The 24693-nt window shown below is 56.1% G+C and overlaps 2 protein-coding genes across 4 annotated transcripts in view; one reads left to right on the forward strand and one right to left on the reverse strand.

The window, feature by feature from the left end:
• The window catches only part of ROBO4 (roundabout guidance receptor 4), a 15607-nt gene extending 13227 nt beyond the window's left edge, over positions 1–2380 (forward strand). For 2 of the 3 annotated variants that reach the window (XM_055581261.1, XM_055581262.1), the window contains exons 17-18: positions 290–496; positions 635–2377. In XM_055581261.1, the coding sequence (XP_055437236.1) occupies positions 290–496; positions 635–645 (218 nt within the window). In that variant the 3' untranslated portion in view covers positions 646–2377. Of the gene's footprint in view, positions 1–289; positions 497–634 lie in introns of all 3 variants that reach the window. The other variant, XM_055581263.1, reaches the window with a different exon arrangement.
• ROBO3 (roundabout guidance receptor 3) lies at positions 1030–21488 on the reverse strand. Its single transcript, XM_055583722.1, has 30 exons — positions 21329–21488; positions 18076–18402; positions 17625–17782; positions 16807–16927; positions 16571–16709; positions 16144–16271; positions 15637–15761; positions 13497–13668; positions 12990–13195; positions 12339–12420; positions 11874–12039; positions 11509–11675; positions 10525–10646; positions 10120–10345; positions 9777–9898; positions 9376–9547; positions 9083–9268; positions 7229–7252; positions 7095–7137; positions 6748–6887; positions 6023–6217; positions 5719–5857; positions 5334–5546; positions 4793–4941; positions 4554–4664; positions 4206–4373; positions 3555–3731; positions 3391–3413; positions 2878–2944; positions 1030–1115 (listed from the first exon to the last, which is right to left on the reverse strand). The coding sequence occupies exons 1-30, from the start codon at positions 21486–21488 to the stop codon at positions 1030–1032; spliced, it is 4314 nt and encodes a 1437-aa protein (XP_055439697.1).
• Between the last annotated feature and the right edge of the window lie 3205 nt (positions 21489–24693).

Here is a 24693-nt window from a genome sequence, read left to right on the forward strand (position 1 = left end):
AGCAGTCAGGATTGTGGCGAACAGGAGAGCAGGAATTACCTAGGACAGAAAGCCAGGGCCAAGCTGGGAGGAGAGAGTTCAAGCTGTTCTCTCGAAGAAATCAATGAAGGTCTTCCTCTCCCTGGGGCGGAGTACCCTGGGGATGTGTCCACTGGGGTGATGGACCGAGTGGGACTGGGTTATGTCTAGGGCTGGGTGTATGCCTTAAGCAGCCCCACATCTTCTGCCCTAAACTAGTCCCCAAGACTGAAGGCCAACCCTCCACAGAAATCTCTACCCTCCCTAACAGATGCTTCGTCACCTCCCTCCCCCCGGGACGACCTCTCTCTGACTTCCACCCTTTCCCTGACCCCGTGGGAGTGGAGGTCAGACTGGTTGGAGGACATTGAGAAAAATCCCACCCAGTGGCTGGGAAGGGGGCTGCCTCCCTGGCTGCCTGAATCTCGGATCTCTTCCCAGAAAAGTCAGCTCAGCTCTCCTATGCCCAAAGCTGGCGGTAAGTGTCTGGTTGGCTGATGCAGCGATCCATCTTGACTGGAGGGGTTTTATCATGGTTCTGGGGAGTCAAGAGGGGTCTGGAAGGAGCGATAAGGAGCAGGGGGGGATAACTCCACCCTCCTTCAACTTCTCCTAGACTCCTCCTGAGCTGACCGCCCGACTGCCAAGATGAGAACCAGACCTTCCTCTCCCATCAGCCACTGGCCAGGGCTAAGGACTGCGGCTCTTGGCCTGTGCTTCGCTGCAGTTGGGGGGTCCACCTTGCCTGGCTTCTGGCATTCTCCCTTCCGGATTGTGGGAACAAATGAAAGCAAAACAAAACAAGAACAAAGCAGACCTGCAGCCTCCAGGAGCAAAATGTCATCTCTACCTGGCTTGCAGCCCTTGCCTTTCCCTCTGTTCCATCCATGCCCACAGTCAGGTCATTTTAGCCTGAGAGGCAGCCCTAAGTCCTGTGTGTTCCCCGCCCCACCCCTGCCTGGGTCACAGGAAGTGGGGGAGCCAGACGTCTTCCTGGAGGACAACACTGGCTCACGGGAAAGGACTGTGGAGCAGGGAGCGTCTCAGGGCCTCCTCTCGGCCTTTTCCGGTCCATTCCCGGTCTCGCCCCAACCACACTGTGAAGGGACATAAAGAGGGGCTCCACTGAGGCAGTGAGGCCCGGCCTCCGCACCAAGGCAAAGGGTTCAAGATGAATCGAGGGAGGAAGCTGAAGTGGGACAAATGTGGGACAAATGCACCCTCCTGATACTGTTGTCACTATGAGTTGTCACTGAGGAATTTGATACCATAAAGCTTCGATGACTTGAGTTCTGTGAGATCGCTCCGTGGAGCACCATATCCTGCAGAGGGTGCCTGGGTTAGAACAGCACCAGGCATTCACTGATCCTCCGGTGTCACTCTTTCTGTTCTGTTATCCAGGGGAGAATTACCTGCATCTTTCAGATTTTAAGCAGAATCCAGAAAAGGCAGGGATGAGGGTGTTTCCAGGTTCTGCGGGTCTTAGCAACTCATCCCGTGAAGATGACTCCTGCTTTCAGCAATCCCAGCACCCAAGACCAGTCCCAGATAGTTTCTCAAAATGTACGAAGTAGCTCCATTTCACGAAAGGTAGGAACCACCTGTAATGGTTGGCTGGTGGGCACCCTTCAAAGAACAGGACAGAGAAATGGAGGAGGAGCAGTACCTGCAGAGCCTGAGCCACAGAAAACCACTGGAGGGCAGGCAGGGCTTTATCCTCCTCTCTTGGAGGGAAAGGTCAGGGGCAGAATCCACACGCTGCGAGCATGCTACTCAGCACGACCAGGGTTATGATCTCAGGATGAGGACTCAGTGCCCCGCCGGATACACATCCGTTCCACTGTCTGCTTTTCCTTTTTAGGATTTTGTTTTAGTTTCCTGGTCAAACCCCTTTTGAAAACATGCCAACTTCATATGCCAGACCACATGAGAAAAAGAGATTTGTATGCACTTCGGTCAAACTGGCAGGAGAAGTCAAAGCTTGGGGTTGGGGGTCAGCAGTCATTCCCTGAGAGCCCCGGGCAGTCACTGAGCAATACCCAGGTCTATGCAGTGAATGGTGCGGGCCGTGGGATCAGGAGTGATGGCGACTATGGCATTCGTGGCCAAAATTTTCTTTTGATTTTTTTTTTTTTATTTATTTGGTTGCGGCAGGTCTTAGTTGTCACATGTAGGATCTACTTCCCCGAGCTGGGGTCGAACCCCAGCCCCCTGCACTGGGAGAGCGGCGTACTCGCCACTGGAACACCAGCGAAGTCCTGTGGCCAAATGTTTTTTAAAAATTTCTCTGCTGGCCTAACCAATTTGATATGAGCCTAATCTGGCTAATTGGGCTTCCCAGGCGGCACTAGTGGTAAAGAACCCCCCTGCCAATTCAGGAGACATAAGAGACGTGGATTTGATCGCTGGGTCAGGAAGATCCCCTAGAGGAGGCCATGGCAACCCACTCCGGTATTCTTGCCTGGAGAAGCCCACAGACAGAGGAGCCTGGTGGCCTACAGTCCACAGGGTTGCAAAGAGTCAGACACAACTGAAGGAACTTAGCCACTAATCTGGCTAAGAGGTGGCCGTCTGTACCTCTTTGTGAAAGGGTGGGGATGGGTGTCTAAAAAAGCCTGTTTTTCCTTCTTGGTCAGGACTCCCCCCTTGAGCTCCTCCTTTCATTGAATTTTGAAAGATTGCTGTTGTAAAGGGTGTATTTCCGGATTGTGGAGGAGGGTGCCGAGGGAGGGGCTCTGGGATGGTGGGACGAGTTTCTCGAGGTTGCTTATGTGGAAAGTCCCTCTGGTGGTAACTGGGGAGACAGTGGTTCAGCTCCTTCTGGAGGTGGGACACGTGGCATCTTAGCCCTGCCCTCACCTAGTGCTTTCGGCTGAAGGATTTCAAAGGATACACACCCGCTCGCAGCCCCCTTCCTCCCTACGTCCTGCACAAAACCAGACAAACAGGGCTCAGGGCTCTGATCTGTTTTTTTTATTGTGTTTTTTTTTATGAAAGGGTCTCAGATGGCCAGGAAAGATCTGGCTCTCTGGCTTCTAAGCCAATTCCTCAGGGAGTCCTAGGCATCATCGTGAGGAGGAGGAGACCCCTCCTCGCTCCTCTCTGCTCAGCCCTCATTCACCAGGGGGAGGGGCTCACGTTCAGATTCCTGGCTCAGGGACAAGCCCTTCCCCATGGAACTTCTGGCTTATTGTCAAAGGTCATCTTGGTTCCTAGAGAGAGACAGAGAGAGGCTGGCTTGCAAGGCCCTGGCCCAGGACCAACAGGCCCCTTTGGGGATATGCCTCTTCCCTGGTCAGCTCCTCTCCTGATCCTGCTCCCCTATGCAGCCCAGGCCCCTCTGTTAGGTCATCTGTGTCCATCCTTTGTCACCTCTGCTCTGGGCTCCTCCCTTCCTCCTTACAGGGTCCCTTCCTTTTGACACTCCCCCAGCCCACCCCAAGCCCTTGATACCCTCCTATTTGTAATAGTTCCTTGGCCCAGCCTCCCTAGCCCTCCACTCATTTTTTGGCCAGCCCCGGCCCCCACCTCTCCACGCTTCTGTCCCGGCCTTTGGCTCTGACTCCGGCTCCGGCTCCGACTCCATCCAGGGCCCCGGGATCCCCGAGAGCTGCCGGAGCCTCTGGAGGAGTTGCTGCCGGCTGTGGAACAGGTGCTCGTGCCCTGGCCCCGGGACAGGAAGCTTGGTCGGCTGTAGGGGAGCCAGGCTTCTTCTGCAGCAGGAGATAGAAGGGCAGCTGGACTCAGGCAGGGGGCCTAACAGGGCTGCTTCCCCCCGCCTCACACTCCCCTGACTGCCACCCCAGCTCTGGAAGAAGAGTGGAGGGCAGACCATCCTGGGGACTGAGAAGCAGCAGCAGCTGGCCCAGCCCATAGCCCTGACATAAAACGTGCTCAGAAGCCTGCAGGGAACGCCCCCACGAAGACAGGGCCTTGGGAAAGGAGGGACAGAGCACCCAGCCCCCACTCTGGACCTGAGCTCCAGTCCTGGGGAAGGATATGATTTGGGAACTGGAGGAAATTCTGCCCAGAGAAAGCTAGAGAGACAAGTCTCTTTGGCGCTGATGCATGAACCCAGCTGGAGGTCAAGGGTGAGCTGGCTTGAAAATGAGCGCACCCTTGGCACCCTCCGTACACTAGGCTGCCCTCCCAAAGCCCACCCTCTCTGTAGCCATGGCCCTCCTTACCATCTGGGTGGGGGCGCCGCTGGGCCCCCAGGGGCGTGGCCTGCACCAGTCTCCTCTCCCCACTGTGCTCCCGCTCCCGTTCCAAGGAGGACATGCTGCCTGCTGCTCTCAGCCCCAAGGCCCAGCTGGCCTCTTCCTCCGGTGGTGGCAGGGGTGGTGGGGGCAGGTCTAGGGAGAGACCCGCTGTCAGCAGGGTCCCCTGCTTCTCCTGACCCCAGTCTTTCTCCCACTCCCACTCCCTGGCACTAGGAGGCTGTGAAGGAACAGTCCGAGGTTTGGGTTCACTGGCTCCCTCCTCCAGCCTGTCCCCACTCCTGTCACCATCTCCTAGGCTCACGGCCCCCTCACCTCCCGGACTGTGCTCCCGCCTGTAGGGAAAAGCCTTGGGTTTCTTCCGGATTCGGGTGCGGGGCCCGTGCAATGGAGGAGTCAGCTCTCCAGGCACCGGCCGGGCTCTCCCTGCAGCATTGGGAGATGGGACAGGTGGATAAGAGAGGGGGTCAGGAAAGGGGCTTGAGAGTGAAGAGGAAACAAGCTTTTGGGAAGATGCAGAGGTGTGGGGCAAGCTGAGAGGTCTACAGACTCACCGGGGGCACTGCCGGCTGTAGCAGGGACGGGGCTGGGGCTGTGATGGAGGCCAGAGGGGCCAGCACCCAGGCCGGCGGGCCTCCCTTCGTGGCTACTCAGGGTGGGCTGGGAGACACTAAGAGGGGAGCTGGGCCCGAGGGGCACCCTCCTGCAATGACACGAGACTGCATTTGTTTGCTCAGCAAACACTAAGTGCCTACTCTGGAGCAGGCACTGGGCTAATCAGTCAGTCTAATACTCAGATGAATAAGACACAGCATGTCCCCCACAAAGCTCCCACCCTTGTGCAGTATGAGGAAAGCCATCTCTAAAATGCCCCAGGAAGCTTGCAGGGTCTCTGTGATGGAGAAAGTCTGGAGAGAGTGAGAGGCTTCATTTGTCTTCACGTTTCTCCTCAAGTCACACTTCCACCCCGATACGGTCATGAGACCTTCCAGACCCCAGATTCATCCATCCATCCATGTGTTCATCCATCCATCCACACACTGAGTAGATATGTACAGAGGGCTATAACATGCAAAGTACTATATACCTCCCTACCTGGGCATCTGGTGGAGATGGGGAAGGTCAGTGGGGGGCTGGGGAGGGTCAGGAGGTGAAGGGGTGAGAGTGGCTGTGGACTGCTGCCCATAGGAAGGTGTGGGAGAGGGGGTTTCTCCTCGGGACGGAGGGACCAAGCAACCCCCACTGGAGCTGGGCTCTGCCGCATGGCTCCTCTCAGGCATCGGTGGGCACCACTCTTCTGGGTCTGAGCTGGGGGCAAAGAGGCAGGAGGGTAAGGATGACTGAGTAGCTTCATACCCTCCCTTTGACCTTCTGTTGCCCCTTCCCTTCTTCTACCAGCATCTTCTCCCTCCTTGAGTTGGCAGGAGGCCCTGGGCTGGTCCTTTGTGTACAGGCATCTGCAGGCAGCGAGCATCCTTACCTGCCCTCCAGCTCCTCCTCAGGCCCCTCTAGGCAGCTCAGTTCACAGGAAGGGGGCGGGGGAGGCAGGGCTTCTGGCCAGTTGAGAGAGGGCATCTGTACGGGCTTTCCCAGAAGCTTCACTTTGCCTCCCCTGGCTCCTGAGAATAGGATGGGGGAGCACAAGACACAGGCAGGAAAGAGGCAGAGGGGAGACACATCAGAAGGAAGTGCTGCTCTGGGTCCCAGAGGGGAAGCGTGGAGGATGCTCTTGGGGAGGTGCTGCTCAGGGCTCAAAGTGGGAGTATTGGGAACTGGAGTCATACCACTGTCCCCCTGGCTCCATTCTGGGGGAGCATACGGGCTCCAGGTGCCTGGATCTCCTGAGGGATGTGGGGGGAACCCCCCGTGGAAGGTCTGCAGCTCCTCTCCGGCCGGGTCAATGGTGCTGTAGACAGGACCCTCAGCAGAGGCGGCTGTGCCCCGGGCCGTCTGAGCCAGGTAAAGGGAGATCCCTGCTTCTGAGGGGGAGAGAGCGGGAGCCCCAGGGGAGCAGGTGGGGCAGAAACAGGAAAATAGATGACAGAAGAATGGAGGGCGAGAGGCGATCCCACTTCTTCCCCCCACCCCAAGCCGGGGTAAAGTTTGTGTGTGTATCAGTTGCTCAGTTGTGTCCAAATCTTTGGGACTCCATAGGCTCCTCTGTCCGTGGAATTCTCTAGGCAAGAACACTGGAGTGGGTATCTATTCCCTTCTCCAGGGGATCTTCCCGACCCAGGGATCGAACCCGGGTCTCCTGCATTGCAAGCAGATTCTTTACCATCTGAGCCACGAGGGAAGCTGGTGATCTTATTCCCCAACTCCAAGCTGGGGTAAAGGATAGGCACAAGAGAGTCTCCCCCAACTCCCAAGAACCTCCCAAGGATGGAGCAGCCTCAGCAAGATGGGACGCCCTGGTCCCCTTCAGTTTACCCCAGCAGTGGAGAGGAGAGAGGGTGTGGGGCCTCCTGCTGCTGCGCCCCCCTCCCCGGGGGGAAGCAGACCTCCTCACCATTGTAGTATCTGTCATCCGGGTCAGGATTGCTCGGGCAGCAGCTTCCCCTGGGGTCCTGGGCTGAGGGGCTCCGAGATGAGTGAGGCCACGAGTCTGCCAGCCACGGGTAGGGAGCAGGGCCAAGGCCCATTGGTGGCCTGAGGGACAGCAGGTGAAGACTGGGGACAGAGAGCCTGCAGAGGCCAGCGAAGTAAGGGAGGCAGGGGCAACGGGCGCTGAGGACTGAGATGGGGAGTGTAGGGGTGGCAGGAGGGAGAAGCTTGGCACCAGGAGGCAGGCAGGGACAGAGGGACTGGTCTCTTGGGGGAGGGGATCATTCTTGGGAGCTGAGCTAAGAGAATTACCTGGAACTGGCCGCTGACAGGCCTTCTGAATGTGGGAATGACACTGGGGAAGGTGAGGGGGAGACTGTGAGAAGCACCCCTTCCTGGGATTTGAACCCCACTCCCCACTCTGGAGGCAGAGACAGATGTCTTACCTGCAGGTGTGTAGGCAAAGGAGGCTTCCAAAAAGGAACCGGTGGGAGAAAGAAAAGGGGAAATGGGAAGAAAAGTCAGAAATATCCATATTCCTGTCCACTCCCTGGCTCTGGTCCTAATTACGCCACTTGGGTGGTACCTTGGACCAAGTTCATCGGAATTCCTAAGGCTTTGACTGAGGCATAAGTATTTTTCTAAAGCTCCCCAAGTGATTCCTGCGTGTAGCCAAGACAGAACCTTTTATCTAAGAGACCTCAGATCTTTCCAGACAGGCACCATCCCAGGAAGAAGGAGAACTCGAGTCTCCTCCTTACAGCGGGCCCCCCTCTCTTCCATCCAGACCCCGCTTGATAATTTATCACCTGGGATCCTGGCGACACTCCCTCTGCCAGCCACCAGGCTCCAGGAAGTGAGTTTCCCTCCCTCCATCAGACTTGCCCCTTCTCTACTGAGAGTATTAGTCACTCAGTCGTGTCTAACTCTTTATGACCTCATGGACTGTAGCCCGCCAGGCTCCTCTGTCCATGGAATTCTCCAGGCAAAGATACTGGAGTGGGTGGCCATGTCCTCTTCCAAGGCATCTTCCCGACCCTGGGATCGAACTCGCGTCTCTTACATTTGCTGCATTGGTAGGCAGGTTCTTTACACTAGTGTCATCTGGGAAGCCCATTTCTCTACTGGGGCTGACTGCAAAGCTTGTTCCTCCACATACACCAGGAGTCTAAAGGACAAAATCTCACCCCTCTTTGCAGATTCCACCCCCTCTGGACTTTGCCCTTTCCCCCTCCCCGCTGTTCCAGACAGCTGGCGATTCCACCGTGGGCACGCTGCCTCTGTCCAAGGGGCTGAGCTCCAGTGCGACCCCTCTCGTGACCTCCACCCCCCCACCCCGCCCCCGCCAGCAGCTGAGTCCCTCTTGAAGCACAAGCTGGAATCTAGATTGCTGGGAGAAAAGTCTATAGCCTGAGATATGCAGATGATACCACTGTTATGGTAAAAAGTGAAGAGGAGCTAAAGAGCCTCTTGATGAAAGTGAAAGAGGAGAGTGAAAAAGTTGGCTTAAAGCTCAACATTCAGAAAACGAAGATCATGGCATCCGGTCCCATCACTTCATGGCAAATAGATGGGGAAACAGTGGAAACAGTGTCAGACTTTATTTTCTTGGGCTCCAAAATCACTGCAGATGGTGACTGCAGCCATGAACTAAAAAGACGCTTGCTCCTTGGAAGAAAAGCTATGACCAACCTAGACAGCATATGAAAAAGCAGAGACTTGACTTTACCAACAAAGGTCCGTCTAGTCAAAACTATGGTTTTTCCAGTAGTCATGTATGGATGTGAGAGTTGGACTACAAAGAAAGCTGAGCACCAAAGAATTGATGCTTTTGAACTGCGGTGTTGGAGAAGCCGCTTGAGAGCCTCTTGAAATGCAAGAAGATCAAACCAGTCAATCCTAAAGGAAATCAGTCCTGAATGTTCATTGGAAGGATTGATGGTGAAGCTGAAACTCCAATACTTTGGCCGCCTGATGCGAAGAACTGACTCATCTGAAAAGACCCTGATGCTGGGAAAGATTGAAGGCAGGAAGAGAAGGGGAGGTTAGAGGATGAGATGATTGGATGGCATCACCGCCTCGATGGACATGATTTTGAGCAAGCTCTGGGGAGTTGGTGATGGACAGGGAAGCCTGGCGTGCTGCAGTCCATGGGGTCGCAAAGAGTCGGGCACGACTGAGCGACTGAACTCTCTTTCCATTCTCCGCGCCTCCCTTCTAGGGGAGCGAGATCTCAAGGCTCCGCCCACCCCTCCATCGAGTCTCCCAGCCGCCCGGGCACCCCGGGGCTGGGCTCTCACCGGTGTAGTGACTGAGCTCCTTGCGCTGCCTCCGGCGCCGGTAGAGGGCGGCGCAGAGCCCGAGGAGCAGCGCCCCGCAGGCGGCGCCGCTGCCCGCGAGGAAGGCCGGCTCCCGCAGCACTCTCGCCAGCCGCTCCGCCAGCCCCGGGCCCGCCTCGAGCCCAGGCTCCAGCTCCGGCGGGGACGCTGCGGGGGTCAGAGTGGTGAGGGGAGTAGAGGCACCCCTACCCCAGGACACCCCCCGCCCCACTCCCGAAACCCCAGCTCCTCCCGCCCACCCGCTCCAGACTCACGCAGCTGCACCGACACCGGGGCGCTGGCCACGCCCACGCCCGCGCTGGTAGCCGCCGCGACCTGGGTCCGGTAGAGGAGACCGGGCAGCAGGCCCCGCAGCACCGCCGAGCGCGCCCAGCCGGCCGCGGACCGGTTGAGATGAAAGCGGCTCTCGTTGCCCAGGCACCAGATCTGGGGAGGCCGAGACCCGGGCTTAGAGAGTCAGAAGTGGATCTCTGAATGGTGGGAATGACGTCTCGGCCAGTCGTAATTCACTCGGAGAGAGCACTCTGAAACCTCTCTCCTCTACCCGGACCTCGTCTCCAGTCCCAGAGCCAGTCCTAGGTTCCCTCCTCCCTGATCCTAACCCTCTCCCTCCACTGCCCAGCCTGCCCACCCAGGCCCTTCTCAACCCCTGCACCTGGTATTCCTCGATGACCCCATTTTGCTGCGAGGGGAGCGGAGGTTCCCAGGACACAGTGATACTGCTGTTGCCTTCACCCCCCAAGGCCACGGCCACTCCCTGGGGGGGACCACTGGGGGCTGGGCCAGGGTGGAGCATGGTGAGAAGGACACAGACAGTCATTGCAAGCTGCCCCTCCAGCCCCAACCTTGCTCATCCTCCCAGTGCTAACCTCTTAGAGAACTGAGAGGCATGTCTCCTCCCCTGACCCCCCACCCCTTGCCCTTGGAGGCAAACCTTCCTCCTCCCCTCTCTCTCTTCCCTCCTGTCCACTCATCAGCGCTGTGCCCCACTCCCTTACCCTCCTCAGGAATGCTCCTGGTCACCAAGGGGCTTTCAACCCCCAACTCCTCCTGGCCTTGAGCTTGCACCTTGATCTGGACTTGGGTCCCTGGGGGGAGTCCCCTTAGCACCGTACTTTGCTGGCTTGGATATGGTAGGTCCAGCACTGACCAGCTTCCCCCATCAGGTCCTGCTACCCTCCAAGACACCCGGAAACCTTGCACCAGCTGGATTGGGCCATCTACCTGTGGGAGACAGGACAGAGGATGCCAGAGGAGGGGCTGGAGCCAACAAGTCCTCCTGCCCCAGCCCCTCCTTCACCCAGCAGTCTTCCCCAGCACGCACCTTGCACACTCCCATACGCATTCCCCTATGTCCCCCATCATCATGCCTGCCCTTACGCTCATCCCTGGGCCACACTCACAGTCCAGGACACCTGCAGGGTCCGAGGCCCAAGGACTACAGGCTCCTCCAGACGCACAGACACTTCGGCCAGTCCCTGCTGGCCTTTCCATGGGTCCTCCACTGGCCTGGATGGGCTGCTGTCTGCTGACCAAACAGTCCACTCAGCAAGGGCCTCTGAGACGGGGAGTCAGGACTGAGGGCATGTGTATGTCCCACCCCTGCCCTGCCCCCACAGACCGCTACTTAGTACTTTGGAGCCCATCCCAGGGTCAGGAGATGGCTGGTCAGGGGAAGAGCTTCCAGAGGTGGGCCAGGGTATCCTGCTTTCTGCATATATTTGTTGTCGTTGTTCAGTTGCTAACTTGTGTCCGACTCTTTGCGACCCCACGGACTGCAGCAGGCCAGGCTTCCTTGTCCTTCACTATCTCCCAGAGTTAGTGCTCAGATTCATGTCCATTGTGTTGGTGATGCCATCTAACCATCTCATCCTCTGCCACCCTCCTCTCCTTTTGCCTTCAGTTTTTCCCAGCATCAGGGTCTTTTCCAATGAGTTGGCTCTTTGCAGATTGATTTTTTTTTTTTTTTCTTTGCCTAAATGCATGGCATGCAGAATCTTGGTTCCCTGAACAGGGGTTGAACCTGTGCCCCCTGCAGTGGAAGGAAGCACGAAGTCCTAACTGCTGGACCGCCTGGGGATTCCCCATGTGCACCTTTAAAGGCCTTGTTCCTCATTTCTCACATGGAGATGTCCCTCCAAGTTTCCTTCTAATAAGTAAAGGCTCAGAAAGGAGGAGCTACCAAGATGACTGAATCAATCTCTCTCTCTCTCTGTTTCTCTCTCTCGCCTCTTGTTCCCTCAGTGAAAGGGAAGCATGGCTCCCTATTCCAGGCCCGGCCACCAGCACAGAAACTGGAACCAGATAGGTGCCATAACTTGCAGTCAGGGGGTGCTCTGCAGTGTTGCATGCCATGCCTGTGATCCAGAGATCCAGGCCTCACTCACCCTGGGTGCGGACGGGCTCAGAGACAGGGCTGGGCTCACTGAGGCCCCAGGCTCCCACGGCTCGCACGAGGAATAGGTAGATCGTACTGGGCTGCAGACCGCTGACCGTGTGTGTCTCCAGCTGCACGCCATCCGCCACTGTCCGCCACGTGTTACCAGCGGCTTGGCTACAAGAATGAGGTGACAGGGCTGTGCCAGCCCAAGCTGTCTATTCCTTCTCATCCATTCTCTGTCACCCCCCTCTAACTGCGCCTCAGCTGGGGAGACAGAACTGGTAAACCTCTTCCCACCACAGCCAAGACTTTTCAGACACAGCGGAGCCTCCCGGTAGCTTTCCAGTTTTGCATTGGAAACTTCCTCTGTACCTGAAGGCCTCTATCACATACGAGGTGGCTGTGGCCCCAGCTTGTGGGTTGGGCTTCCAGGTCAGAGTAATGCTGTTCTTGGTGATCTCTGTGACCACAGGCTGCGAGGGAGGTCCTGGAGGGGTACTGGGTTCTGCAGGGGGGTCTGGTGTTGCTCCCCAGTCTTCTGCAGTGAGGAGATAATCTTTGAGTAGAACGATGGGGAAAAGATGGCCCCAGTGTCATCTCCTCCTTCCCAGAGGAGCCGTGAGAATGGTGACCCTGGAGCCGGGGACAGCGTGAACTGACCCTGCTCACATCTGCTCCCACAGGTACCACTTCTGTCCTCCTCCCCCCAGCAGCCACAGCATGGCCTTTGGAAGATAAAATCAGTTCTGGGGATTGGGGTGGAGGTACTAACCACCTTTGAGGCCAATTTGGAGAAGAGTGCTGGCAAAAAAATGAGAGAACAAAGGAAAAACTCACCTCGCCTCCTAAGCCAGCCACTCCAGGCGGCCTCCCCTGTGGAGCTCCTGGCCACACAGCTGTAGAATCCCATGTGCCCCTCCTGCAGGAGAGGGTGGAGGAACTGGCACACTGGGAGTGAGCAGGGCAGGGTGAAGGGTGGAGGTGGGCATATAGGAGGATGGGGAGGATGCTGTCCACTCTGCGTCAGCGTTCCCCAGCCCTTGTGGCACCAGGGACCATGCCAAAATGGAGGACAATTTTTCCATGAATAGGGGGGTAGTTTGGGGATGAGTCTCATAAAGAGCACGCCACCTAGATCCCTCCCATGTGCAATTCACAGTAGGGTTCACCCTCCTGTGAGAATCTAATGCCAGCCACCGCTGATCTGATAGGAGGCAGAGAGCAGGCGGTTATGTGAGCAATAAGGATTGGCTGTAAATACAGGTGAAGCTTTGCTCGCTCAACTGCTGCTCACCTCCTGCTGTGGGGCCCGGTTCCTAAGAGGCCTGGACCAGTACCGGTCCATGGCCTGGGGATCGGGGACCCCTGCTCTAGGTGGTCTGAGAGCAGAGGGGCAGAGATGGAGTTCAGGTCGCAGCAGGCACTAGAGTGGGGCACATGGACCACGCGGCCATTCTCAGTTACTTGGGCTCCAGGAGTGAGCCTAACCTGCACGCTGGCGATGTACAGGGTACCATTGGCCATTACACTGAGTTGGACGTCATCCCCTTGCAGCCACTGCCCATCCTTCTTCCACTGGACACTAGGCTGGGGATTCCCGCTCACTCTGCATGGCAGCCACACCGAGGAGCCCAGTGCCAGCGTCTGGTTGGCTGGCCCCTGGAGGATGATGGGAGGCAGTCCTTCCAGGGAAGCTAAGAGAGGAAGAACTTGGGCATCTCAGGGGAGGGTCCTGGATTCAGGCAACCAGCCCCTTCTCCTCGTCTCTACCCCTTCACTTCCCCTTCCCTGGATATCGGAGGGGCTTCTATAACCATGTATTCTCTCTGCCTGGGATCAGCCATCCATTAGTGGCTTCTGTACCTGGTTCCCAAACTTCACAGACATGTGCCAGGAACATGCCTCTCCCCGTGCAGACATATTATATAGAACTCAAGAAAAACAGACCTCTTTCAGCTATTACCTCCTTCCAGCCCTAACTCCATGGGCACGTACCTCCTTTTACCTCCAGCAGAGCCTTGGCCAGGATGCTGCCAGCCACACTGACAGCCTGGCACACATAGTAGCCTGCATCCCTGCTCTGCACTTCAGTGATGTTGAGCTGGCCTCTGGGAGAGACTGAGAAGCGCCCCGTGGGCTGAAGCGACTGACTGGGGAATAGCAGAGCCTGGGGACAGAGCAAGCAACAGAGCCCGGTAGCAGCTGCCAGGGAGAACTCCGCATTCTCAGCAACCCCAGGATCCAGAGAATTCCTAAGGTTCTAGTTCATAACGCTGTCCCTAGCCAGTTTTGTGACTTGAGGGAAACTAGTTAAGCCTATTCACAACAGTAATGGAGTTTTATTAGATGATTTGGGGGTACACATCCCAGCTCTACTAGTTGGGGAAATCTGAGCAAGCTAATTAACCTTCCTGACACCCAATTTCCCCAAATTTGACTCTTAGAGGGTAGTTATAAGGATTAACGGAGAAGGCAATGGCACCCCACTCCAGTACTCTTGCCTGGAAAATCCCATGGACGGAGGAGCCTGGTGGGCTGCGGTCCATGTGGTCACAAAGAGTCGGACACGACCGAGCGACTTCACTTTCACTTTTCACTTTCATGCATTGGAGAAGGAAATGGCAACCCACTCCAGTGTTCTTGCCTGAAGAATCCCAGGGACGGGGGAGCCTGGTGGGCTGCCGTCTCTGGGGTCGCACAGAGTCGGACACGACTGACGCGACTTAGCAGCAGCAGTAGCAGCATAAGGATTAAATCAAGTAATTGCATGAAACTCTTTCAATAGATTGAGCGAGAAATATTAAGTATGTTCCGTTACTTTCTGGTTCTAACATTTTACATTAGATACACAGAAGGTAGGAAAGCAGGTTTGGGTTTCAGGGAAAATGACACCACGTTGAGTCCCTCTCTGATACCTACTCCCACCCTCTACTACCATCAGCATTTAAAAAACATTTATGTATGTGGCTGCGCAGGGTCTTAGTTGCACTGGGTCTTTGTTGCAGCATGTGGGATCTTTACTTGGGGCATGCGAACCCAGTGGAGGCATGAGATCTAGTTACCTGACCGGACATCAAACCCAGACCCCCCCCACCCCACCCCCACCCCCAGCATTAGGAGTGCGGAGTCTTAGCCACTGGACCACCAGGGAAGTTCCTATTATCAGCATTTTTATTCACTTAAAAATATAATTAAAATGTAGCAGTTCACAGTGCTAGAAAAGATATTGAAAAATCGGGGGTGTGGATATGCAGTGAGGTGGTGGTGGCCTGGTTTCCTAGTGGGGTGGGTTTAATCAGACTTAAATTTTGTTTTATGGGCTTCCCTGGTAGCTCAGCTGGTAAATAATCAGCCTGAAATGCGGGTGACCCCGGTTCAATTTTGTTTTATGCTGAGTTCCATACCAAAGCTGCTCAGGGTATAACCGTCACAGGCTCATCTCAGAACTCTGAGATTGGCCTGTGAAGGTTAAAGAGGGGTGGCTGTGAGCTCCCCCTGGTGGAAGTCTTTTGTAAGTAGATGAGCCTGTCACTTTCTACCCTGAGCAGCTTTGGTATGGAACTCGCTTTCCAGAGCAGGATGTTAAAGTCCAGGCCCAGGCGCGGAGAGGAGGAAGGATCTAATTGGATCTGCTACATCCTCAGCACGTGCGTGTGTGCTAAGTCACTCAGTCGTGTCCGACTCTTTGCGACCCATGGACTGTAGCCTGCCAGGCTCCTCTGTCCATAGAGATTCTCCAGGCAAGTATACTGGAGTGGGTAGCTATTCCCTTCTCCAGGGGAATCTTCCCGACCCAGGTATTGAACCCTAGTCTCTTATATCTCCTGCATTGGCTGGTGGGTTCTTTACCACAAGTGCCACCTAGAAAGCCCACATCCTCTGGATAGCCTTGTCCAAAACAGAAAGATTCTCCAAGGAATTCCCATATAGGACTGTTCCCTGCCACCTAACTATATTCTCCTTTGTTCCAGGCCTTTTATATTCATTATCTTATTTAATCCTCCCAAATAACCTGCATGGGTTTCTGGGAGGAGGGTAAGACTGAAGCCCAGAGAGAAGTTTGCAGAATGTGAGAGGAGGGAGGCTGAGACCCAGAGGAGGAGCTGTAGACAGGCCCTGGGAGCTGGCCACCTACTTGACTTCCCTCCTTCTGCCAGAAGATGGCAGGCGGGGGGTTGCCTTTGGTCTCGCACTGGAAAGCCACGCTGTCTCCAGGAGCTGCCATCTGGTCCTGGGGTTGGGTCACCAGCTGGGGTGGGACTGGGAAGGGGAGGGAGATAAAGGAACAGGGAGTCAGGGGCACTAAGGGAGGAACAGGAGAAAGAAGCCTGAGCTTGGCTTAGGGAGGAGCAGATATCTGTCTCCTGCTCAAGCCTGTTTAGCTTTCTCCTCCTTCCTCTCCTCCTAGAAGTCTCAGGGTGTGTGTGCTTAGTCGCTCAGTCATGCCCAAATATTTGTGACCCCATGGACTGTAGCCTGCCAGGCTCTTCAGTCCACGGGGATTCTCCAGGCAAGAATACTGGAGTCTCAGGGGACCCATTCATATCTCCTGCTCTGTCCTTTCTCCGCCTTCTCCACCTCCACCCATCCTCCATCTGCCCTCGTCCCATGCCCGCCAAGGGCAGCCCAGGGGGGCCCTCACCGTGAACAATGAGGGAGCCAGACGCTTCAGCGCGGCCCACGCTGTTCTCCGCCACACAGGTGTATGTCCCCTCATCTTCAGCACTCACACGCCCAATCTGAAGGCTGTTGTCGCTCTGGATCTCGTACCTGCTCCCCTCCCCACCCCCAGGCTGGGTTGGCCACAACTACGGATCCCATCTAGCATCCCCCAGGACGGACACCAGAATCGGGGTACATAAGGCCAAGGTAGACAAGGTAGAAGCTGGTACTCATGGACTCATGAATGGAGGTGGGGACTGGTTGGGGCAGGGCCACAGGCTCTGGGAACAGACTGCATGGTCCAGTGAGAGGCATCTACCTTATTTTTCTTTTTCCAGTTTTCTAGGGCTGGGTATGTTCTCAAGCTGATTGGGTCTCCTTACAGGCAGTAGGAGGGGGCTTCTCACCTGCCTGCGGGCAGTTCCCCATCCTCCTTGCGCCAGCGTAGACGAGGAGGGGGATCCCCCTGCACCTCACACGGAAAGTCCACGGGGGCACCAGCCAGGACCACCTGATTGACTGGTCTACGCAGGAAGGAGGGACGCTCTGTGGAGGGGTGGGGGAGTGAAGAATCAGTGGGTCTGCACAGCTACTCACTCCCTGGGCTGCCCACTCCCATAACTCCCAGACTGCACAAACCTACCCAGGACCACAAGTTTGGCTGCCCCACTCTCCCGTTCTCCTGCCATGTTGGAGGCCACGCACACATACATCCCTGCATCGCTTTTGAAAGTATGTGACATCATCAGCTTCCCTCCACGGATCTGCAGAGTAATCATGGAGACTTCAGTCCTTTATAGCCATAAAAGCACACTTGTTTATTTGATCCTCGCAGCAAGCTAATGAAGACAGCCAGTGAAGTTGACCCACTTATAGTAGTAGTAGTCGCTCAGTCGTGTCCAATTCTTTGTGACCCCATGGAGCCCGCCAGGCTCCTCTGTCCATAGGATTCTCCAGGCAAGAATACTGGAGTGTGTTGCCATGCAACCCACTGGAGGATCTCCACGGGATCCTCCTGACTTAGGGATCGAACTGGGGTCTCCTGCACTGCAGGCAGATTCTTTACCATCTGAGCCACCAGGGAAGCCCTCTAAGGAATCCTTAAGTGATTTGCCCAAGGTAGGGCTCAGGTGTATCTTTGCTCCCGTAGCCCAGACCACTTCCCACCAGTCCATGGGGCATCATACCCCCACCTTCTTACACTAATTCCATCCTACCCATGCTGATTTATCCCCCATTCAGTAGCTGACTCTCAGCCTCTGGTCAGCTAATGTCCCAATTTAAAATCTCTTATTGCTTCCAGGACATCCCCCCCACCCCCACCCTTCCAAAACCTTTAGATTCAGACCTTCCTCCTTTGACCCTTGTCCCAGATCTCTAGCCTAGGGGCCTGACCTTCAGGATGTTCCTGGTCAGGACCTGGCTCCCAGTGAGATCCCCTACCCTGGTCGCACCCCTCACCGTGATCCTCCCCTCCTCCTCCTTGAGTCTAACACCATCCTTCTTCCAGGACACCGAAGGCTCTGGGTGGCCGCGGGGGGGCACGCATTCCATTACGGCTGGCTCCCCCACTGCCACCACCGCGTTCCCAGGAGACTGCCGGAAATCATCGCGGAGGACTGGAGAGAGGGAGAAAGAAAGAAAGCCAGAATGAATGACCAGAGGAATAAATAGGTGTGGGGTGACATAACTGGGTGAGGACTCAGGAAATTGTTTGGGGGAAGAGCTGGATCACCACCGCAGGCCGGAACTCTTCTCCGGCTGCGATAAGACCAGGCCCGCTTCCTCCTCTGGCCAAGGAGAAGGTTTAAGGGAGGCTGCTGATGGGGTGAGATTGGGAGTGGCTTCGGATGGGATTACCCGCTGCCCTCCCACCTCCCCGAAGCTCTGGCAGCGACCAGCAGACTCCTACCTGCCACTTCTAAAGAGGCGTTTCTACTAGCCGCTGCCCCCAGGTAGTTACGCGCCACGCAAGTGTAGACACCCTCGTCTGGCCGCGCGCGGCGCCCGTGCACGATGCGCGGGAAGAAGAGGGCGCCGCTGGGCAGCAGCAGGCGGTGGGCGCGCGGGTCTTCGCGCGCCGTGGCCACGCGCGCCCCATTCTTGTACCACTCGATGTTGGGCCGGGGCCTGCCCTCTGCGCGGCAGGGCAGCGTGGCCGGCTCGCCTCGGGAGACCAGCAGGTCTGGCGGCTGTTCCACGATGCGCGGCATCGCGTCCTCCGGCCCGATCCTTGACCCTGAGGTGGGGTGGATGGAGCAGAGCATTCAGACCCGGAGATCAGGGGAGAGCGCGAGCCTCCAGAGAGAAAAAGAAGCCGACCCGCCCATCCTCCCTCTGGGTAAGGTCGAGTTTCTCCTCCTAGGCATCTGCCCCGCATGTTCTTAGGCTGGAAAGGAGGTGCCTGAGAACAGACGATCAGTAGAGGCGCAAGCGCCTAGGAAGCCTGAAGACTCCTGCCTCCTCTCCTGCCAAGTTCAAGTGCAGAGTGACTGGACCACGGCTTGGCAAGTAGACCACGACTCTAGCCGACTGATTTTCAGTCCCCCAGCCGCGCTGGTTCGCGGCTCATCCCTGATCTGTGAAAAGGGGACACTTGGTTGTCCACTGAAATGGAGAGACTGTGGCCCAGCCCGGGGATCCCCTTAGGAAAGGGAAGAAGCGAATGATGGGCTGTGGCCTGGGACTGGAAGCGGCCCTTAACCTGGATTCTGTAACTGGGCAGAGTGCCCTTCTCACTGACACCCCTGATAACCACGTTTCCTGGTCTTTTTAAGTCATAAGAATTGAACACAAATGATGATGGAAGAGTGAGTAACGTTCTTTTCTAAGAAGGCATAGTTTTCAACAGATTATTCTACAGGTTGATGTAGCCAAGAGAGGCTAAGAATCACTGAGAGAGGAATTCGTCTAACTTTTCTTGGTCACTCAGATTCGTTCACCCGCATGTCTGCTCCTGCCCCTCACTTGGTCTACAGACTTCGGCTCACTTTTCATCTTCAGTTTGGGACCCAGGATCCAGGAGCCGGTTGAGCTCAGACACCCCACCCCCAGCTCCGTCAAAAATGGATTTGTACCCCGTAGTGACCAGTAGGCGTCGCTGCCGCCTCGCCTAACCTGGTGTCCTTAAATAACCAAGGACCACTCCACACTTCGGTTCTCTGCCTGCCCGCCCATCCCCACCCTGGCCCTGTTCCAACACCCACGGGAACCTCTTGCTTCCAGCCACTGAGCGGTACTGAGTTTCATTTTCAGCCCCAGCTCTCAGAAGTTCTTGAGACAAAGCTGCATGGTTTGCCCCAGCCTGGCGCTATCCTGGGGAGAGTGTATAACCAGTTTGGGACAAGAAGATCAGTTTCCCTCCCACTTAGGGAAGGAAGAAGTTTTTCTCGATTTCCTCCATCCTAGATGGAAATCTCTGTTTCTCACTCGTCTCTTCTCCTCTGTTCCATTCCAGTCCCCATTCAGGCAGACCAGACCCTCGATGGGCAACCCTTTAGTGGTTAATGGTCAAGAAATGTTATGGAACTGACCAGGGTTGGAATCTCGCTGTAAGAACTAGGGCAAATTATGAACTTCTCTGGGTCGAAGTTTCTTTACCTGTATGTGGGAGTTGTGATGGGCTGTCATAAGACCATGGTGTATGTAAAGAACTTGGGAGAAGGCACCAAGAATATGGCTAATCTACCATTAGTTAAGGGCTCTTTCTCCCTGGCCCACCTTACCTTATCTTGATCTCTACAGTCTCTACCTGAATCACATTTTTCCAGGCTCCAATATTCCCTTTCCACCCTTCACATAACCTCAGGGAATTGGTTATTGTCAAACTTCACACTGCTTTTGTGACTATTGGGATATTATTCATCCTCTCTGAGTTTGTTTCCTCAGTCGCAAAATCAACCTCCTTACATTTTCGAGTTTAAAGGAGGCAATGTGTGGCGACAACACTCTGTAAGAGCACTGGGGGAGCAGAGAGGTTTCCAAAGTGTCTGTGGGGAGGGTTCTGTGCTTAACCCCCCTAGGAACCTAGGAGGGTCAAGAGACTGGGGAATTCCAGATCATTCCCCAATTTCTTCCTCCCTGCTCCCTCCATACATACCACGCCCTTCTCATCGGCTCTTTCCCCTTAATTCCTGTAGACACAGCTGTGGGCGCCCTTTCCCTGGAATTTCTTCCCTGTCATTCCCGGTCTCAGGAGATGCTTCGCAGCAGCTAATGAATAGCTAATGGCCATGCTAATGGGGCTCTGGGGCTCCTCCCCCAGCACCTGGAGCACCCCGCTCACAAACACACTCATTGGCCGGGTCTTCTTTCTGGCCACTTTGCAGTCCCCAGCACAGTGCTGATAGATTCGGGTGGGTAGAGGCAGAGGGATGGAGGCTGTGACCTCCTAAGAGGGATCAACCGCAAAGGTGTTCAGGGAAGCGCGAGTTTCCGATGTGGCCGGCAGGGGCGCCATCGGGCTCTCCCCAAGCCCCCGGCGGTCCCTTCTCGCCGCCGCCCCGCCGCGCTCCGGGATAGCGCGCTGTCTCAGTCATTTATTAATCACCGTAATTAGAGGTAATGACCTCCCCGCCGGCGCTGCCCGCCTGCCGCAGCTCTGCCGGGGTGGGCCTGCAGTGAGTTCTACCTCTGAGGGGCAAACTTGTAAGTTTCCCTGAAACGGTCGCCGCCGCTGTCGTCTTCTGTAGCAAACACATTAAACATTTTGGCGTCATCACCCTCGTCCTAAGTGAGTTCTTGGAAAACTTAGACTCCCGAAGGGAAACCTGCGCCCTGGGTGGGTCACCGAGTGGCCCGGCTTGGCCCAGACCCTCAGGTGACTGCGCCCCCTCCTCTACCCTCGGCGCAGTGGGTCCGGTCCTCTCATACTCCGGTTCTTCTCACCTGGGGTGGCCGTGGGCGTCGGTTGGGGAAGTGAGAAGTGGTGGACTCAGTAGCCATCTCCTCCCAAACCCTCGACCTCCCGACGATGTCCTCACTAAGATGCGTTAAGTCCCAAACTACCCATTGGTCCCCACCACCCAGGAGACGCTGGGAAGCGCTGGAGGGCGCCGCTAGGTCCCGGACCTTAAGGCAGGAGCGCTTTGGACTACCCCGTCCGCGCCTCCCTCCCACCTTACCCCCATCCCTGGATCTGAAGTCCCGGTGGGGCAGGGTCTTACCGTTGAGAGAAGGATCTCCGGGTGGCAGCAGACTTTGGTTGAGCGCCGCCACCGAGGAGTTGAAGCCGAAGAGCAGGTCGCTGGAGTTGGAGATGTCCCCGCCCAAGGAGTCCGCGAACAAGTTCATCTGTAGCAGCGTTTTGAGCAGGTAGCGCAGCATGGCGCGACCAGATGGGGACCGGGGCTGGGGGCTCGGGGCCCAGCCCCTGGGTCTACGACCCGCGGGCCGGGAGCCGTAAGCCCCTCCACAGCCTCTACACGCTGCCCCAGCCACGGTGCCGCTCTCCTGTCGGCGCGCCTGGGTACCGTGCGTGCCTCCGCGCGCCCTTCCTCCTTCCTTCTCTCTCCACCCCCCAGAGCCGGGGTCCCCTGGGAGCCGAGCAGCAGAAAGCAGGTGCCACGCCGATCACCGCGTAATTAAGGGATTAATCCGCCTCTCTCCGCCCTCCCACCCCCGCCCCGACGGCCACTAGCCGGGCCAGAGACTAGAGTCGCCTAGCGCGCGAGTTGGAGTCCCCGCCCCGCGGCCTGCGCCCGGCTCCAGGAGTCCCGCGTCGGTTCTGGGCACCGCAGGAGAGTTTCTCTCCTTTCTCAAAGCACCCAAGATGAGGGATGAGACTCTGTCGGAGTCTGACCCTGTGCCTGACTTCAAAGGAGGAGACCCTTAACTCTGTTCCCAGCCCTTAGGAAACTGAGGCAAAGCCCAGATCGCTTCGCTGGCTCTCCAAGTACTGACTGCCACTTACTCCCACGTCCCTGGGTTTTGCGGCGGGAGTGCGGGCGGCTGGGTGGTTTGGGGCGGGAGTTGGGGCTGGGTGGAGAGTAATTCCGCGGTGCGTCCACCTCTTTGCCCAGCAGTCGCTGCTTTGTAGCCGAGAGACCCGGAGATGAGACGCTGCGTCTTGACCCCAGAATCCTTACCCCAGACCTCTTAATCTCGTGGTTCTTGGAGGATACTCCACAGGGATAAAATCTGAAGCGAAAGCCCAGGGAAACCCAGGAGCAGCTCACATCTATTTGCTCTATTCTGACTTATTTTATGCTCTGACTTATTAGGTTGTTTTACTTTTTGGAGGAGACTGAAGGGGAACTAGGGTGTCCGGGGCTAAGACAAAGAGCAATATCGTGTTTGTAAAGGCAAGTGCAAGAGAAGAGATGGGGTTGATGGAGAACTCGCAGGAATCTGTTCAAACTTAATAACAATCCTCCTTGGTGGGAAGGAGGTCACAACAATCCCCACCCACCCCACACACCCGCCCACTCCCAGCATGCTTCCAACTTTCCTGGAGTTCTTAATACCTGAAGACCTCCAAGTCATACCTACCTACCTACACACACACACACACACACACACACACACACACAGTTTCTTAGGCTGTAGGTGGTCTTGGGATATTAGGGGAAGAGAGACCAGAAGCATTCTATTAGTTAATATCTGAGCTAAGGCCCTGCTGATGGTGCAGTTCCGGTTCAGTCAGAGGGCTCTAGGATGAAATAAGCTTTGGGGTGGCTGCTTCCAAAGTGGGAGGAGGCAGGGGAACAGGTCAAGATCGTGAGGGAAGGACTAAGGTAAGTCAAGAGTTGAGTATTTCATGCAGGCAGCTCTCAAGGGAACCAGAGACTTAGTCAAGGGGTGAGGGCTTGTCCCAAAACATCTCCCTCAATCCTCAGGGCAAATGAACGAATGTTTGGGTGTCTTCTTATCGCTGCCCCACCCCTCCCTCCCCACCCCAGCTCTGCCCGCAAGGTAGCAAGGCCAGAAGCAAGAGGTGCGGAGGTGGGGGATGGGGGAGAGAAGGGGGAAGCAGGGGGAGGCTGCACCCTGGGAACTGTTCTTTCAGCACCCTGTCTGCCCTTGTTGGACTAGGGATCTGGGGCCCCAGATGACTTAAATCCGAGCCGACCTTGAGGTAGGGTAGGTGGGAGAGGCGCTGGTGACACATTCATTCTAAAGCACCGGATCCTAAGAGGCACGATCCGGTCCTTGCTCCAGGGCGAAGCTGCATTCAGATAAGAGAATTGGTAAGGGGTAGATTTTTCCATCGGAAATCGACCCCTTCAGGAATGAGAAACCCAGAAGGCCCGATCCTGTATTTGCCTCTGAGAAGACTTCACACTCCGGGCCTGTCTGCTGGTTGTTCAGGAGAAATCGGACCACTTGCTCTGCTCTGATGCTTCAGGAGCCCTCTGCTCCCCCTCCTGCGGACCCACCAGGGTCACCTGGGTTCCATCACACCAGAGGCTGAGCCGGGACAGGAATCCAGCCTCCTGGCTGCAGCAGACAGGAATCCGCATCCCGCCTTGTGGCTCCTGCCCCATCCTAATCCCCTGATTTGCTCCCGGTCAGCCTCTCAGCAAACACAGGGCCTGCCAGTGTCTGGGGGCTTGTCACCCTGTTAGCGGATTTGTTCCCAGAGACAGCACAGTTAATTGGCCCTTTATGTGGGGATCAGGGCTATTTGCTCAGGGTTCCCTGAGCGGAGGCTGCGAATCAGCCCATGGGCAAGGCTGCCTCCTAATGCCTGGCATCCTAGGTGTGGAGGCTGGACAAAGTGGGGCCACTCTCTTCCTTTACCAGGCTCTCCTGGGCCAAATCTCCCAGCCCTCTTCTACACCTCACCTCTTCTCCATACCCTTTTGTTCTTGTTTCTCTCTGCTCTTTTCTTCCTTGTACTTCTTTGTATCTCTAGAATACGCTCCCTTTGAATCAGCTCAACTGAATACCAAGAGGGTACAGTACTCAGCTGGGGTGTACTGAAGAATAAATACCTCCCAACTGCAGCCTAAGTCCCAGTCCCTCCAGGCAGGGCCCCTGGAACCCTGGAGTTAGTGGAGGGTGGGGCAGAGGGTGGGCACAAAAAGCCCAGCCTCCATTCCTTAAGGTCAGATGGACAGCCTTGACAGTAGCCTTGCACCATTTTTTCCTTTCTTTTCTTTTTTGGCCACCCTTCATTGTACACGGGATCATAGTTCTCTGACCATCAGATTGAACCTCGGCCCCTGCAGTGGGAGCTCAGAGTCTTAACCACTTGGCCACCAGCCAAGTCTCTGCCCTGTACCTTTTCAAGTCCAGCTGTTCCCACAGGCAGTTCTGGAAGGAGTTTGCCTTCTCTCTGTCTCCTCACTGCCTGTGCCCCACCACCTCGCCCGACACACAACCAATACGACTCTGGCTTCTACCTCTTTCTTAGAGAAAGTAGGTAACTCACTGCATCTGTCTCTGTTTCCTAACCTATAGCACATGGGCACTGGGACAGCATCTAAAGCACTCCAAAAGTTGGCAAAAAGAAGAGAGAGTGGCAAGAGGCAGAGAGAGTGGGGAGAGCAGAGACCATGGAGAGAGAGGGTAAGTTTCCTCTGCTGGG

The sequence above is a fragment of the Bubalus kerabau genome, chromosome 5 (genome assembly GCF_029407905.1).
Source record: "Bubalus kerabau isolate K-KA32 ecotype Philippines breed swamp buffalo chromosome 5, PCC_UOA_SB_1v2, whole genome shotgun sequence".
Classification (NCBI taxonomy): domain Eukaryota; kingdom Metazoa; phylum Chordata; class Mammalia; order Artiodactyla; family Bovidae; genus Bubalus; species Bubalus kerabau.

What these genes read in the sequence shown, in the direction of transcription:
- ROBO3 (XM_055583722.1), bottom strand. Translation starts at nt 21,488, where the DNA reads ATGCTGCGCTACCTGCTCAAAACGCTGCTACAGATGAACTTGTTCGCG. An exon ending in GGATGACAGATACTACAATG is followed by an intron (nt 6,218 to 6,747) that starts GTGAGGAGGTCT and finishes TCTCCCCCTCAG; the next exon opens with AAGCAGGGATCTCCCTTTAC. An exon ending in CCTTCAGCCGAAAGCACTAG is followed by an intron (nt 1,116 to 2,877) that starts GTGAGGGCAGGG and finishes GTCCCTTCACAG; the next exon opens with TGTGGTTGGGGCGAGACCGG.